The 16799-nt window shown below is 43.3% G+C and overlaps 1 protein-coding gene across 1 annotated transcript in view; it reads right to left on the bottom strand.

Annotated features, from left to right (window-relative positions):
• The window catches only part of GALNT2 (polypeptide N-acetylgalactosaminyltransferase 2), a 64029-nt gene extending 48447 nt beyond the window's left edge, over nucleotides 1-15582 (bottom strand). Inside the window, exon 1 of the mRNA XM_083606057.1 lies at nucleotides 15362-15582. Coding sequence (XP_083462183.1) covers nucleotides 15362-15472 — 111 coding nt within the window. The 5' untranslated portion in view covers nucleotides 15473-15582. The remainder of the gene's footprint in view (nucleotides 1-15361) is intronic.
• Nucleotides 15583-16799: the final 1217 nt, after the last annotated feature.

Raw genomic sequence — 16799 nt, forward strand, 5'->3', positions numbered from 1 at the left:
TCCACTTGCACAACAGAACTTTTCCCTCTCTTCTCCCCACATGCCCCATCTACATCTGTTCTGGGGGTTCCTGCAACCCTATGGAATAGATTTGGGGAGGCCACAGGGGTGCACAGGAAGAGGACAGGGAGACGTTCTCCCTCTAAAAGGACTTAAGGTAGCAATGTCTATTTATTTCAATGCAGTAGCTGGCTGAAACACCCAGAAATAAGCTCATTGTACTCCTCCTGCCCCACTGAGGTTTTGAAACAGATTCTGTAGGAATGAGGAGATAATTTTTTATTCAAAGGGTGGAAACTTATTCTCTGCAAAACAAGATTATTTCCAGGTTTAACTTTCATTCCCCACCCAAAAAAACATGGTAGTCCCTTTAATGGCACTACACTAAGGAAAACACACACATCCTATATTCCACATTGCTTCCACAGCAAATGTTACCAGCTGGAAGGGAATAGGAACCTTCTGTTGCAAATTAATTCCTTTAGCATGCAACTGTGATTCCGCCCGCGACCCCCAAGTTGTTCCTAGTTTGCTTTTACTTTACCTTTTCTCTCAAGAGTCCATAAATATTTGTGTCGAAGTTATTAAGGCATTAAATAAACAATCCAGTCATCATAAAATAAGTTTGACAGCATGGGTGGCATTTGGAAAAGATGTGCTAGATTGAGCTTCAGAGTATTTCATTTCTTCAGCATACGAACAGGTGCTACCCCGAGAACCATTCAAACAGCTGTTAGACAGGCTTTTTTATTATTCAAGACAAAAAGAAACATGCAGTTCTCCAACCATATTCTTAACTACTGGTTTAATTATATCTTTCAATAATAAATTTGAAAAGAGAAAGATGGCAAGTTTTTGATCACATTTGGATGATTATATCTTGGCTTAATAACCCAAGATACAAATGAGACTTGCACCTACACATGCAGCCAGTGACTTCCCTTCTCCCTTCACAGTATGAATTCAATGCAGAAGTCACCGGTTAACCACAGTTTTCTATTCCATCCAAACTGAGGAACTGTTTAACTAGCTGCTGGGAAAACAAGGCTCATTCATTCCATGGCTAATTAAGCTGAGATACAATTGTCCAAACAAGTTATCTGAGTATTCTTTCAAAACAGAAGTATCCTAAACAGTGAAGACTTGAAAGAGTAAAATCCTAAGAACTGTTTTTGAGAAATGTTAATTTTTTTACCTGCCTTGAGTCAATGTTGTCAAACCTTTTAAAAATGCCACACAAAATCCAAAGGCTGGAAGAGACTTTGAATTACCGGTAGCACCTGACACCTGCTCTCTGCCTAGCTGTTTGGCAGGTAGGACCAGAAGCAACTGATATCCTTACGGACTGCTTTTCTGGCCTGAGAATACTCCTTTATGGTAGTTTTGCTGCTTTCTGAAGAATACATTCCAGAAGTGGCAGCGTACAACTATAGTTCCCCATAGGAGTTACTCTGGGCTTCAGTTGTGTCTCCCATGCTTTTATCATCAAAATAAAACCACCAGGAAACGTCATCAAAGGGTAATATATCATCACTATATATTAATAATACCCAGCTGTCTTGCTTTTCCATTAAAAACTACATTTTTTGACTCCACGGAAGTTAGCAGCTATGGTAAGGAGCTTTGCAGTGGGGGGGGGGGGGAAATGACATGAAAAGAAAGGTTACATCCTACTCTCCCCCTGTGGACCTGATCCAGACTGTGGTAATAGACAGCTCCTTTTTGATCAAATCACACTTTTCAATCAAGGAACTCCCATGCCACATTCGGTTTGACTTTCAAACCAAAAAGGTATCACACATGAAGTCCTCCAACCTAAGGTTATGAACCTGCAACTCTGAAATGATAATTCTCAGCAAAGAATTAATTCGTACAAATGGTGTTATTCTGTATTAGGCTATAAGGTTTAACAGGAGGAGCATTCCATTTACTAGAAACAAATCACAGTATAAAGAACTGAACCAGAGTGGTTGAAATGTTGAACTTGGATGAGGGAAGCCAAGGTTCAGACCACCACTTAGCCATGAAGCTCGCTGCATGGCCTTGGGCAAGTCAGAACGAGGTTACTGTGTGACCCTGGGCAAGTCACCATTTTTTAGCACAGGGTGGCTAATCTCCCCAGGCAATTTCTTCTGTCTCCGCAAGAACACACCCATTTTGGCGGCAACAGCAAAAAGAAAAAGTCACCCAACTTTAAATACAAGCCCGCTCTTAACTATTTATTTAGGTTGTAAATTGTAACTAATTAATATTGTATTTTTATACTACTGATATTCACTCTCTGACTTTATGGTGAAGGCTGGATAACGAATCCAACCATTATCATCCTACCTAGGCTCCTTGGGGGAAAGATAGGATATGAATGTGGCAAACAAAATAACGAAGACAGTTTCTACTTCTACCTAAGTGGCAAACATTTTGTATAACATTAAAATGGAAGGTTCTTATCTTAAAAGCCATTTCTTCCTAGGAATTGTAACACTGCTACTGGTATTATTAGGCAACCATGAAGGTCATCGAACAATAATAGACATGGTTGCATAACTACTGTTCCTTAACTTTACCATCCACTTCAGGGCAGAGAAGTGGAGGTTGGAAAGATATGAGGCCAACTCTCCGTTGCAAAAACAACAACAACAGAAGTCCTTTGCATCCCACAACTGCTAGAAGCAAACACTGCACTTGCACACTTCCCCTTGATTCTATGGAGGAATAATCCCAACAGTAGAGAGCAGCACATGCACTAGTCTACTAGGGCAAAGGTTGTACCCAATTCTCTACCCACCTTCCATCTCTCTGATCACTCTGAGGCCACCTAGGCACTGAAGTGATCAGCTGGGGGAGGGATTCGGCTTCATCTCAGACCCTCCCCACCCCCTGTCCAATTCCGCCTCCTCCAACTTCTGTAATCTCCTTTCACTGAAATGACTGTGTAAAAGAGGCTTGGGCCTGGAACATGCCTTCCCCATTCAACTTGACAGCCCTTTGCCCTTGCAATTCTTTTCCCCCCAAAGGAAAAAAGATTTACGGATGCCTACATTAGTTTTAGAGCAGCCATGTATAACACGTCGACCGCAAGCCCGCGGTCGACCGCCGGGTTGTTTGGGTTGTTTCTATTCGGTCGTGGGGCCTTTCTCTGCAACCTCAGATGCAAATATAGTTTGACTTTTCTCACTTGTTTAGTTACTTCTCCATCCAGTAACTATTTGGATCTGTCATAATGATATCCAGACATAACTACTATATCTGTGAAATAAAGATCCATTTATTTATTTATTTAATAAACTTAAATGACTTTGGAGGGTGGTAGATCACTGCCAGTTTTTGATACTTGGTTGGCAGATCGCAGGCAATTCAAGGTTGGACGTGCCCGGTTTTAGACTATGTACCAAACTGGATAAAGGCTCTGATGAAACTACTGCTGAGATTTTCAAAAGAAACTGCAGAGTTCTCTACTAAAATACAAAATCTTCTTGCCAGCCTTGAAGCAATAGGGTTTCTCTAAAAGAAACTGGGGTTGCTTCCCCCGTAAACCTGTCAACGGATTACTGTTGAGCATTAAAGGCGCTGCACATGTTTGCTTGTTCTACTAAATAGGAGATGAGGATTGAGAAGAGGCAGACTACACAAAATTTAATGCTACAGCCTTTGCTCTATCATTCAACCTCCAAACGACTAGAGAACGGCTAGATTTGATGAAACCCCAGGTGATAATGCAGCTCATTAAAATGAAAGCCTACCATTAATCTTCTCAAGTCCTTTTCATCCCAACTTATCAAAATTGTTCCCAGCGCACAAGGCTACCTCTTTCTTCTTCTTGGATGCCCCATAGAGCACTTGGCCTTTTGCCTTGCTTTTCTTCAATGCTTTTGACAGTCAAAGGAAAGTAACACAAATAATGAAATAGGGAATACAAAAAAATAAAAAAGGAAATGACAGGGCACCTCACTAAGTATTATAAAGAAGTTCGTTATTTAGACTTGCTCCCTACTTTTGTTACTCTTCACTGAATGTTCTGCACAGGCATCGCTCAGTCTCATGCAAGGCCCAATACTGTGGCTGTCAATTTGTCTCAAGACCCCAGTGACTAAGCAAGCTGAGCCAAGAGATCTGGTCTCCCCGGGCAACTACAAAACCCTAACAGCACAAGAAGCATGGGTTGCAACAGGGACTGGCTGGCAATTTCCTCTGGTGAAAGATCTGCCATCAGGGCTAAGCACGGCCTGCACTTTCCCAACTTCACACACCCATAAGAAGTGCCATGCCCAGCTGATGTGGAATAGGGCTGGCACTCTCCTCGGGGCAAACTGCCTGCCAGCCCTGTCCCACCTAAGCTGGGCATGGCAGTTATTGTGGGTGTGCGAAGTTAGGAAAATGCAGGCCATGTGTGGCCCTGACAGCAGATCATTCACGTGCTTTGCAGTTCTGACACACTTTTGCTACTCATTGCATCTGCATCTTCAACCCTCAGGTGGGTAACTGAATGCTCGATGTCGCAAACTTGGATAGCCAGTCTCCTTCTTAGCTCTGCATTTACTGACTTATACTACTGCCAGGTGATGAAAGGTGAGATCCAAAACCCCAAGGGTTTTGCTTTACAGCTCTAATTTCTATCTATCATAAAATGAGCCCCAAAGCTATTTTTGTTTTGTTTTCTGACTTTTTAAATTGGCTGTTTTTACTTTGAAGGAAAAGTAGCTGTGTGGGGCTGAAATTGAGGTCACAATTTTGATACAAATTGCAGTCTCTTGGGAGTTTCTCATTAAACACACACCCCTTTGGTTGTATATGACTAAAGGTGCTGTTAGCAGCTGGGAAGGGGCATGAGGACCAAACTGGGAGTCCACATGGCTTCTTTTCCTTCAAAATTTGCTAAACTGTTGTTTAGATTGCTGTAACCCCCTTCCCCTATGATCTTCTGATGAAAGGCAGGTAATGAATCTACTACTACTATTTATTGTGATATTAAAAGTGAAATTATTTAACACTTCATTGAAAAGTGCTACTGAGTTCATAACAGTTTTTTTTGTTGTTGTTATTATATATATTCTCAATTAACAGAGCCTAAAATTAGAACACAGCATGGGGGTAGACTGTACTTGTAAAGGTTAGAAACAGCTACTATTAACTAATAGTAATGGCTAGTTCAAAACCAGCAAACTTCAAGCTGATTTCTAATGCTGGTTTTAATTAACCATGGTTAAGGTGAGCCACAATACTGGGCATGAACAATATGACACGCTGTGATTAACTAAAAGCATAAGTGAATATTTCTAATTGGAGCTCTCAAATGAAACCAATTTCAGTCAAAAGCAGAGCAACTTGCATTTGGAATGATACTTAAAAAGCACCTAATGTAAGTGGTGGCTGCAAAAAGCCACTGCAAGTTTGCTTTAAGGCTCCCCACTGTTCCTTTGCAGCTGCAGGCTTACCTGTCCCATACCCAACATGTATGAGGTCAGGTGGCTTGCCCAAAACAGCATCACTGGGCAAACTGAGAAGCCTCTTGTGCTTGCTGACCATAAGGTCGGGAGTTTGAATCCATGCAATGAGGTGAGCTCCTGTTGCTTTGTCCCAGGTCCTGCCAACCTATCAGCTCGAAAGCATACCAGTGCAAGTAGATAAATAGGTGCTGCTGCAGCAGGAAGGTAAACAGAGTATCCATGCGCTCTGGCTTCTGTCACTGTGTCCCATTGTGCCAGAAGCGGTTTAGTCACGCTGGCCATATGACCCGGAAAGCTGTCTGTGGACAAACACTGGCTCCCTCAGCCTGAAAGCAGAGATGAGCATTGTACCCCATGGTTGAATTTGGCTGGACTTAACCATCTAGGGGTCCCTTACCTTTACCCTACTACTGGGATAGTGGAATGTGCAATCAGATAAATATAAGGCCTTGCAAGGGAAGAAACACACAAATTTTACATACCCTTCAGACAGGTATGAAGGCTCTCCATGTGTGGAGAAGGGGAAGGTCTGCAGTTCACTCCTAGTTCCTTAAACCCTTAACAAAAGCTGCGTCAGCACTGATTCTTTTTTCTAGCACAGGGAGAAGGGAGCCAGCAGTCATGGCAGTTCAGGAGTCCAAATTCCAGAATAATTTTTTTGCCAGTTTAACTGGAGGACATATTTTAATCCAGGCTTCCTCAACCTCAGCCCTCCAGATGTTTAAAGACTACAATTCCCATCAACCCCGACCACTGGTCTTGCTGGCTAGGGATCATGGGAGTTGTAGGCCAAAAACATATGGAGGGCTGAGGTTGAGGAAGCCTGTTTTAATCTATTGTTAAGAGTTTGCTAATTGCACTAATTCATCAATTAGAGGCTTGCAAGCTGGTACTTTCAGTGTAATCCTAACAATATCGATGGTAGCCAATTTATGACCTAATCTCCTGAAAGGGTAACACACACTTGCGTTTGAGGCAATAACACAGAGGTGGGGGCCCTGTGGGCCTCCAGAAGGTATGAGGCTACAATTACCACACCTAGCCATTGAGCATGCTGGTTGGGGCTGATGGGAGTAAATCACCATGTCACAGGTTCCCCACACCTGCAATGATTTTTCAATGCATATAATGTTCCTTTCCCTCCAACACTGCCATTTTTTCTTTTTCACAATAGCCATTTCACACAAATAGCTCCCCATGTGAAAATGAAGTGGCAGAGGATGTGAGATTATCATGCCAAGAATAAGCATACTGAAGAGCCATAATAAACCCATTCCATATTTACAAGGAAAGAAAGACCAAAAATAACACTGTGTGTTATTTCATGAGCAGGAGTTCGTTCTGCAAGTCCCTGAATTAAATGATAAAACTCTATATACACCATTGCTGAGAGCAACTACTCAGAACTACTAATCAGCAAACGCATCTCGCCTAAATTCACAATTGGATCAACTTAACTTCAAAAGCTCCCTGCAAGTAATCAGTTTACATAGATATATGGCAAAAGAGATGCCATTCATCCAGAAGCCCTCTGGATGGAGAGTAAGAAGAGGAGATCCCACTCACTTCTGAATCTGGCCCTGCCCATAATAGGATGCAGCCAACAACTTATCCCAAATAGAACGTAGCGCCCTTGACAGGAGAAAAAAGAAAAGGGAAAAATATTCCCCATTGCTGTCTTACCGTCAGATTTTTTTTTATTTTTCATTTTGAATTTAGGCAAATTCTAAACCAAGAAATTGGGAACCACAGCTTCATCGCTACTCGGAACAGTTTAAACTGAAACCAAATATGTACACATTAGTTACATATTTAGATACGCTACTAGACAGCTGGGAGAAAGCACAGAGCTAAAAGCAATGAAGATTCAGCACCTAGAAATGCAATAAATTATCATGGCTTCTAAACAGTGTGATATTTGAAGCCAGAGAATATCATCTACTTACCATTCATTCTGGGATCACACCCTGCTTAATTATAGAAGACCACCATTTTCAACTCTGGAGTGCAAGCTAGGCTTTAGAGATTGAATTGTAAATTCAAACAGCATATATATGTTGCATTATAGCACATAATATGTAGAAGTATGACCAGATCACATATTAGGCAGATGTTCAGCAAAACATACCTCTGTTGCCTACCACATCCTTAGGTTTGCATCACTGCACCTTTTAAAAGTGTGAACCACCCTATAACACAACAACTATCAGAAAACATAGTGTCAAGATAGGGAGAGAGGGAGAAACATCCTGTAGTTTGGGCAGGCTCTCCTGCTGAATACAAAAAAGCAGCCCAGAAGCAAAATATGTAGGGTTTGAATATACATTAACTATACCCATGTCAATAACAAGAAACACACTCCTTTTGACCATATTAGACTATCTCCTACATGGGTTTCACATACAGTGGTACCTCTGGATACGAATTTAATTCATTCTGGGGGTCTGTTCTTACCCCCAAAATATTCACATCCAGAAGCGCCTCCTCTGTGCAGGCAGCGAAAACCTTTCCGTTACTTCCAGGTTTGCCGCCTGCGTAGGCCAAATCATTCGTATCCAGAGGTGTTTGTAACTAGAGGTACCACTTTACACCAAAGCCATTTGTTTTAAAGTCGTTTAGGAAGGATATATTTTCCTAAAGAAAAGCAGTTAGGTCATGCTTTTAAAAAGCAGTGGGAAATCATCTCACTCAATTTTTAGAAACTTAAGTCGTAACCTATACTGCTATTTTTTTTCACTATTAGTACACATTATAGGACTTCAATCCCTGCATGAATCTATTACAACTGATCAGCAGTACAGAAGTACAGGGACACTGTCATGCATCTTACGACTGAAGAATAATGGACCTTGTTACCTGGTGCCAAATTAGGACCAAGAATCTCTGTTTTTAAGGCAATACAAGATATGAAGAGAACTTGCTAGTTCAGCAGCAACAGTCAGTGTCAGTGATCTACAGCAACCTTGGCTATGAAGATACACATTCTTCCAGGTTTAAAAATGTAGGGCATATGTAGCTATAAACTTTTGATATGTGCCAACCTCCTGCTTTTATAGTTAGTTTGTGGATCTAATAACTGTTTGTAACACTTTGTTGTTATTATTCTGTGACTAACTTGGCTTTCACAGACTTCTGGCATGGAAGCTAAAGAACATTGTGTAAGTCCATTATTTGTCACTGATACAAATCCAAATTTCAGTTAAGCTCCTCATCAGTAAAGAAAACATAATGAACCCATCAACTGTGCCAGCTAATTCTCTAGCTGTACTGCTTAGACCTACATTTAGCAACATTCTTTAAAAGGCTCTAGCTTGTCAACCACACAAGCAGCTGGCACCGATGGACAATGCACTTGCCATATCAAAGACGCCTATGGAAGTGCAAACTCTTATTTTTGCCCATTGTTTCTAGTTAAGATACAATGACTTCAAGTCAAGATACAACTGACTTCAGTTAGTGCACTGGTTTAGTTGAATCCAGCCCAATGCTTTTAGATGCAGGCAATGGTGCCATACCCTCTGTGCAGGAACCACAATTGGCTAATGGGATTACCCAATCATTTTGCCGTAGAGGCGGCAAATGCATCTTGATATCTGATAATAAGGTAGGACATAGGCAAACAGATTTGTTTTAATGGCAGATTTGTTTTAATGGCAGGAGTTGGATTATCTATGAATATTTCTGACAAGAATACAAGCTGTTTTAATATATCATCTTGAAGAAAAGCTGCTATTAAGATAACATGCTAAACGTTAAACACAGTTCTAATTTCTCACAGCAGGTTATTTATTGTATTTTTTTACAATTATTTTGTCATTCAGCTGTCACCCAGAGAGAACATCAAAAGAAAGCCAGATGTTTTACTAATGGAAGTGAAGAAAACATTTAGCAATTAAAGCTATAAAAAGTATCGTTTAACTACTTCACTATGAACATAGCACTAAACAGCTGGTTAAGCCCAGAAAAATCAGTTGCCAATTTGTGAAAACCATACTTTAAAAACTGTATCTCAGTGGGATTTTTCATAACAAAGTGAATTACCCAGTGCCTAAATTTTAGTTAGAGGTCATGAAGAATTTTCAGCACAACCAGAACAGTGTTTCAGTAATTAAGCAATCAATGATAACAGCATGCTAAAGAACATCTATTGTCAATATTCCTCTGAGATTATGAGTACTGATTGATGGTCCTTCTTCAAAAGCCACACAATATATAGTCACCTCCTTTTCTGGCAGTGCAAATCTTGACACAACTCTGCTATTTGCATGATTCTCAAGCTTTTTACCATATGTGGCAAGACTGTTTAACCCTAATCTGATGAACTCCCTAAAGCAAGTTATGTAACTAGGGCACAGACTGCAGCAGTGGTTTCATGAACAGTCATGCAGATGGAAGCTGCCATTATGTGGTTAAGCACTTTCAGCTAAATCAAACTGACCTGGTTTACCAGTAGTAGTATGGTTTTCATGTTCCACAAAAGCACTGTGGCAGACAGACAGCGGGAATGAAATGTAAACTTGCTTATTTTATGCAATCTGCAAGATAGGCTGGAAGAGGAGGAAAGGACAGAGAATGAAGAAAGAGCTGTGAGTGGAGGGGGTCCTCTTCCCATTCCTTTGAACCTCCTGGGAAACTCAACAAACCAGTTGTATCTGAAACTGGGTGTGGAGAGGGCAGCTGAATGGCACACAGCTGTCGGTAGCCTGAGGAAATACTTATCCACCTTGAGCCTGCCCATAAAAAGCAAATCTAGAGTGAGAGACTAGGGTGAAGATCACTGTTTCCAGGAGCTCTTCTCATTGTGAGACCTTTGTGGGTGAGCTGAGAATTTGTTAGACCAGTGAGTAAGAACCCAGAGACTGAGAAGGAGGGTGAGTCAGAAGGAAAATAAATAAATGATATAGAAATTAAATAATCAATCTCAATAGAAAGGACAGATCTTGTAGGATAACCAGTCTCATATAACAACATGCTTAAGTTTAATTAATGCATGATGGGGTTAATGCCGCAATGTAAGCTGTCCTGCCAGGCTTAACCTAGGTCACTTCCCATTACCAGGTGCAGTAGTAAGATGTAGTTAGGACACCAGACAAAAACAAAACATGACAGAGCTAGTTTTGATTTGCATATTCAGTGTAAACAAAAATGTATTACTAAAAAATCACTTATGAATGACTTTCAAGTTGCTAGCACACCTTTTAAAGCAGCTTCAGCTAAAATTTATTTTTAACAATTCAAGTTACATATGGCTTTAAAAAAAGGACGAAGGGAATCCTTCAACAGCTTCTGCAGAAGACTGGAAAACTGCTAGGACTGCTTCATTCAATAAGCCACTGTTCACCTGCCTGGCAAACATCCATATATATGAGAGTGACTTAAGTCACCAGCATGCAGCAGTAATGGCAAGTTATTCATCTTCAGTTAATTAAGTAATATTTTACACACATACACAAAAAGCTACTCTAATTTGCAACTTGTCAATTTCACTATTTTTAGCATCACATTTAGTGAGAGCTGTCTATTCAGTAGGGGGGGGACTTGACTTCCATTTTGTGGGAAGCTCAGTTGGAATTCAGGAGTGCATTGTGGTATATATTATTCCATGTCCTTCAAAAGAAGAATATATCTAGCATATCATCAATATGCTAAAGTATTTATTTTCAATATACTTATGACCAACCTTTCATCAAAGAAGCTCAAGGGAACATAACTCATTCTTTCCCCCTCCATTTTATCCTAATAGCCCTGGGTTCTAATCTCACCTCTATCTCATGAACTCATCAGGTGCTTTTAGACAAATCACTCTCCCTCAACCTTAGGCTCACACCTGGGTGAAATAGTACCAATTTTCATTACAGAGCTGTAGTGTAAGGCATATGTTGAGCACACTCAACACTGAAAGCACTATACAAAAAAGTACTATCATTAAACTGCTAGAGAGCCAATCTAGAAGAGTTTTCTCAAAGCTCTGCTAATCTTGTCTCCAGAACTCTGCAAGTCCTGTGTTCCACTGGGACCACACAACATTTGGAACAAGGCACTGACAGATTAATGGACATTGAAAGCCATTTGAAACCTGTTTTTTAACTTAAGATTCAAAAGGCAAGAATTATAGAAGTAAGAGTTGGAAATCTCTTACCCAAAGTAGGAAAATATCTTAACCTTCAATACAGTAATGTTGTGGAATGACTACTCTGCCTGCCTACCACAGATTCCTTGAGCAAAAGTTAAAACACAATTTTTCCTACAGCCACAAAATATTTCATACTGGACAAGATTTCACAGCAATGGAAATGAGTTTGGTAAAGGCACCAACGGATGTTGATAATCAAGGTATAATGTTTACTTATTTATAGGATACCAGTACCTAATGACCATACCAATCTTTTTTATTTTGTATAAAATGTAAGGCAGTAGTATAAACAAGTGAAATTTATTACCCAATGTATTTTCATAAACATAAAGCTGATATTAATATATACTCAATATACACAATCACAGTCTGCATCACAGGGTTGAAATTAAAAGAGAAAAGCAACAGAAGCACATTGCCCTCATTGGAAAAATGTTATATGCCTGGACATCTCAATAAGAATTCAGTTATCTCTGCATAATACTCAAGGGTGGGGAGGAACACTCTTCAATTTGCAAGTCTATGTGACACTCCTTCATCAAGATTAGCTTGGTGAATAAGTGAGTCAGTGTAAGATAAAGGTTAGGTGCTGCTACTAGGAACCAGAAAGCCAGTGGTTTGCTAGATCTTGTGACCTGGCCTTGAAGGTCACTGTGTGACCTAAGGACAATTCCTACCCCATAGCCTAACCTACCATACTAGGTTGTTGTGCAGATAATAAAAGATGGGGGGAGGCCCATGCACATCTCCATTAGCTGTGCATAGAAATATAATAAATATACTGTACTGCCATTTCAATGTTGTAGTATGAACTAAAGCCCTATATAGACTTATCCCCCACTTCTTTCTCTCCCCTATAGCTTGTACCTCCTCTACTAGTCCTACTGGCTACCAATGGGCCAGTTTCCATAGAATACTTATGATATTATACATACATAAGAAAGCAGTGACCAGAACTGAGACAACACCAAGGATAAGTGACAGAACAGAGGCACACGCACAAAAACTGGCTGAACTTAGTAACTGAATGAACTATCACTTGAGTACCATGTAAACTAAATAATCAAGATTTCAATATAGCCAATCTGATATGTTAAAGTTGTAATTATTTGCTTTGTAAGTAATTAAAGTGAATTTCCCAATTTCCCCAGCAGTAGGATTTCTATTCATAAAGCACGCACACCACTTCAAGTTTTATTTCAAAGTCTGACATCCCCTGTTAATGAGCCTTTTACAACAATTTCAAAAGCTATTACGTTTACACACCTCTTCCTCTGCTTACAATTACTAGGCCATTCTAAAGGTTGGAATTAAATGTTATGCTTCACTGAGAGAAAATAGAATCCTAAATCACCAATCCGTGTATAATTGTTCATTTCCCCCACTTGTGGTCACAGACCTTCAGCTCAACTGGGTCATTACTTCAGACTTTCTCCACTTTAGATCCATGTTAAGTTTGTAGCTCATTTCTGTAATTCTAACCTTTTACATTTCACATTTCTTTGCTCCTAAAATGACAGGTTTTATTCTCAACGTTGAGCACACTATTCATAACACCCAATACGACAACTATGCTAATGGAAGCTTTCATGGACATAGGGCAACAATTCATTTGTTTACTCCTTTGGACCAGTACTTTGAAGCACTAATGTGGTCACTGGTTCTGAAAGAGTGTCAATATTACAATCAATGCCAATTTTTGGCGCACAGGACCAACTGGCTTGGTTGGAGAATCAAGTTAAAATAGTAGTAGCAAGAATTTCTTGTGCTTCTATAATTAGTTTATTACTTCCTGAATTCATATTGTGACAATTTACTACATAATATTTCTGGCTACTTACTATACTGTGTTTCCAATACTTAATCCTCATACTTTTATTTGCCAAAGCAAGAAAATAAAACTTTCAAATCATCTTGAAGTCAGTTCTTGGTATCCCTTTTTATATACCAGAAACTCGCAATATATGAAAGGAATCCCTGGATTTCAAAATCTTGCATTTTTTATTTGTTTAAAGCAAGTGAATTCCATTATAAAGACAGACTGTCAAACCACTGAACTGAACTCCAATGTAAAAATTTTCCAGGACTGAAGAAAAACCTCTAATTTTAGGGCAGGGGTGGCTACTTGTCTACTTGTAGCTCTCTAGATGTCACTCAACTACAAGACCCAACAGCCCCAGGCGGTATGATAAATGGTTTAGCAACACTGAGACTCTGGACATGAGTTAGTAACACTGCTCTATGCCTCTGATTCACATATTGCCTGAAATATTGCCTGCTCAATGAACTATCATGATAGGCCACCTAAAAGATTTAAACAGCTTAGTGAAGCAACTGTTTCAGCACTGCACATATTCAGCACTACCCAAATATTTACAGAATTATTTCAAGAGGACAAAGCCAAAGAACAGGTACTGGAAAAGAGGCCTGCTCTTTACATTCCAGAAATCTGAAGATCAACCCACTGGACCCAATTATAGCTAAAGAACACAGCACTAAACGAATACAGTGGAAAGCAGTCAATTGTCTGAAAAAATTAACATTCACTTCTAGCTTCAGCAGTATTTATACCCTCAATACTGGGCCGGGGGGGGGGGTGGAGGTGAGATACACTACTTCACCATAGACAAGAGGGGCAATTAAAGTATTTCCAAGGTCGGAGCCTATGCAGAAGAGAGACTCGTCACGCCATAAACAAGCAATTCATCCAGGGAAGTGACAATCCGGAGCAATTCTTACCAGCTTCCCCCCTTTCCCCTAACAACGCTCCCTCCCACGCCAATTCCCCCACAAACTGCGACGTGGCTCGCTTCTGTTGGCTGCGAAGCGACTCGTGCAATGACGAGTTGGAAACCAGGCTGAAGTCCACAAAGAAACCATCTGCTTAATTTCTTTTATTTTCTTTCTCTAATTTTTTTTTGAACAGGGAAAAATGGGAAGAGTCAGGCGCGCTTCTGTATTCCTCTCCGAAGAGAGCCAGCAAAGGGGGGGGGGGAGGCAGGCGATCCCTCGCGCTTGGAGGGCGAACTCCGTCCACAGAGCGAGAGAGAGAAGGGGAGGCAGAAGCAGCAGCGGCAGGCTAACCTCGTGTCGATTCCTGGATGGGGTGGAGACGGAAAGCGGAAGAGGGAGCCGCTGGAGGGGGAACCCCCCACCCCACCCCCACAGCCTCGCTTCCCTCTCCCTCCCCACGTCGCAGGCGGCTTTCCCTCCCCGCCAAGACAAGGAAGCAGCGCCCTCTCCCTCACCGACCGAAGGGAAAGCCCCCTCGACCCCCGAAATAAGAGAAGGGGGAAGCGGGCAGCTGGGGAGGAGGGGGGGCGCCATATTTTACGGCGCTGCTTTCTGCCGCCCAAACCCCATTTCGAAGGGACTCCTCGCCCTGAGGGGAAAGGGAGGGGGGCAGGAGAAAGAAGCTCGCCGCCTCCTTCGCCCATCGGGGAGGCGAGAAGAGACGCGGGGGAAGCCGAGGGGGGAGTTCGTTCCCGCTCGCCTTCGGAGCAGGAGACGGGAGGAGGAGGAAGCCGGTCCTCGAAGCGAGGCGCGTGGGGCGGGGAAGAGGAGGCGCCGGGCGGTTCTGCGGGCGGCGGGACGGGCAGGGCGGCGGGCTGAGGTGAGCCGCGGGGAGAGAGGAAGGGCAGGGAGCGGGACGCCGCCGCGGTCACGGGGCGGCGGCGGGACTGGCACTGTTCCGCCACGGGAGGAAGCCGGCCAGGGAGCCGCGGCGTCGCCCGGCCGGTGTGGGCGCCTGCCTGCCTGCCTGGCTGGCGCTCTCCTTGCTCACCTTCCTGCCGCCTCCGGCGAGCGCGGCGCTGCCGCCCGAGTACATGTAGTAGGCGATGCCCAGCACCCAGAGGAAAGCGAAGCAGAGCATCAGCCGAGACCGGCGCCGCATTCTCCCGCCCGCCCAGTGCTGCAGCAGCGGCACCAGCCGCCGCCAGGCCAGCAGGAAACGGGCAGCAGGCGCCGCCGCCGCTACCTCCGCTGCCGCTGCCGCCGCCGCGCAGGGTCAGGGGGCAGAGGGCGACGGCCCACCCCCTGGCCAATCGCGAGCCGGCCTGCCCCGCGAGGGGCGGGGCCAGGCGCGTCGCCATGGTTGCAGCACGCTAAGCCTCCTGGGGTCCCTCCCATCGAGGCACGGCGGCGGGGGGGGGGCTCGCGCGGCCTAAGCGCGTAGTGGGAGGGTGGGGGAGGGGTCCTCCTCCGGCGAGACGGACCGGAGATCTGAGGCGGAGGAGCAGCAGCAGCAGCGGGTCTCTCCTGCCGCTGCTTCTTTTTGCCCAGCTCCTCCTGCAAACGCGGAGCTCAGCTCAGGCAGCAGACGGAGCCGGCTCGGAAGGGCTGAGTGATCTCGGGAGACCCCCGGCGACGGCTGTGCGGGTCACCTCGGAGGGCAAATCGGAGCAAAATCGCGACCTGCCTTCCAGCAGAGGTTTCCAGAGCAGCGATGGGAGATGGCGCGCAGGGCAGCCCAATGCATGGGTTAAAGTTCAGTGGGGGCTTACTCCGGAGTAAGTGGGACCGCTCGCTCTTGTGCGCTTACTTGGGTGTAAGCGGCATCGGGCTCACTTGCAAGGAAACGGGCCTAGGATTGCACCGTGGATCGTGTTGCGGGGAGAGGGTGCAAACAGGCTCCTTAAGCCGCTCGACCTGTGCAGAGATGATTTCAAATGGCTTGTTGTGCCTGTGTAACTGCACGGGAGCAGGGGGCTCTTTGTGCAAGCTGCCCGACATTTGGCATATCCGAATAACGGAATGTCTGAAACTTAAATGCTCTTTGCATTAAATATGCCACTCTTACAAGCTGGGGGAAGAAGCAACTGGCTCTCCGATTATAAATAAGAATTAATGGGGAGAATGAAACGAATGCAGTTCAAGTGAATGGAAATTAAAACAAATGGGAAACTAAACATTTCTTCTTCTTTGCATACCCATATTACCAAGCAAGACTACTGGCCTATACACCCATCATTCATCATACTGTACTGTGTCAGGTGTTTGTATGTGCCACCCAGAGTGGCTGGGGAGGCCCAGCCAGATGGGCGGGGTATAAGTAATAAATTATTATCATCATCATCATCACCTTCCCAGGAAGCTCTGGCTACAGATCAAATCCAGGTCTTCCTATATGTTAAGACTGTGCCTTTCCACAAACTTACATATGGCTAGGGACAAGGAGGGCTGGCCTGGGCTAAATCTCTGGGCGTCTGTAAGGGCCCATT

This window comes from Podarcis filfolensis, assembly GCF_964270895.1.
Source record: "Podarcis filfolensis genome assembly, chromosome: 3".
Lineage (NCBI taxonomy): Eukaryota > Metazoa > Chordata > Lepidosauria > Squamata > Lacertidae > Podarcis > Podarcis filfolensis.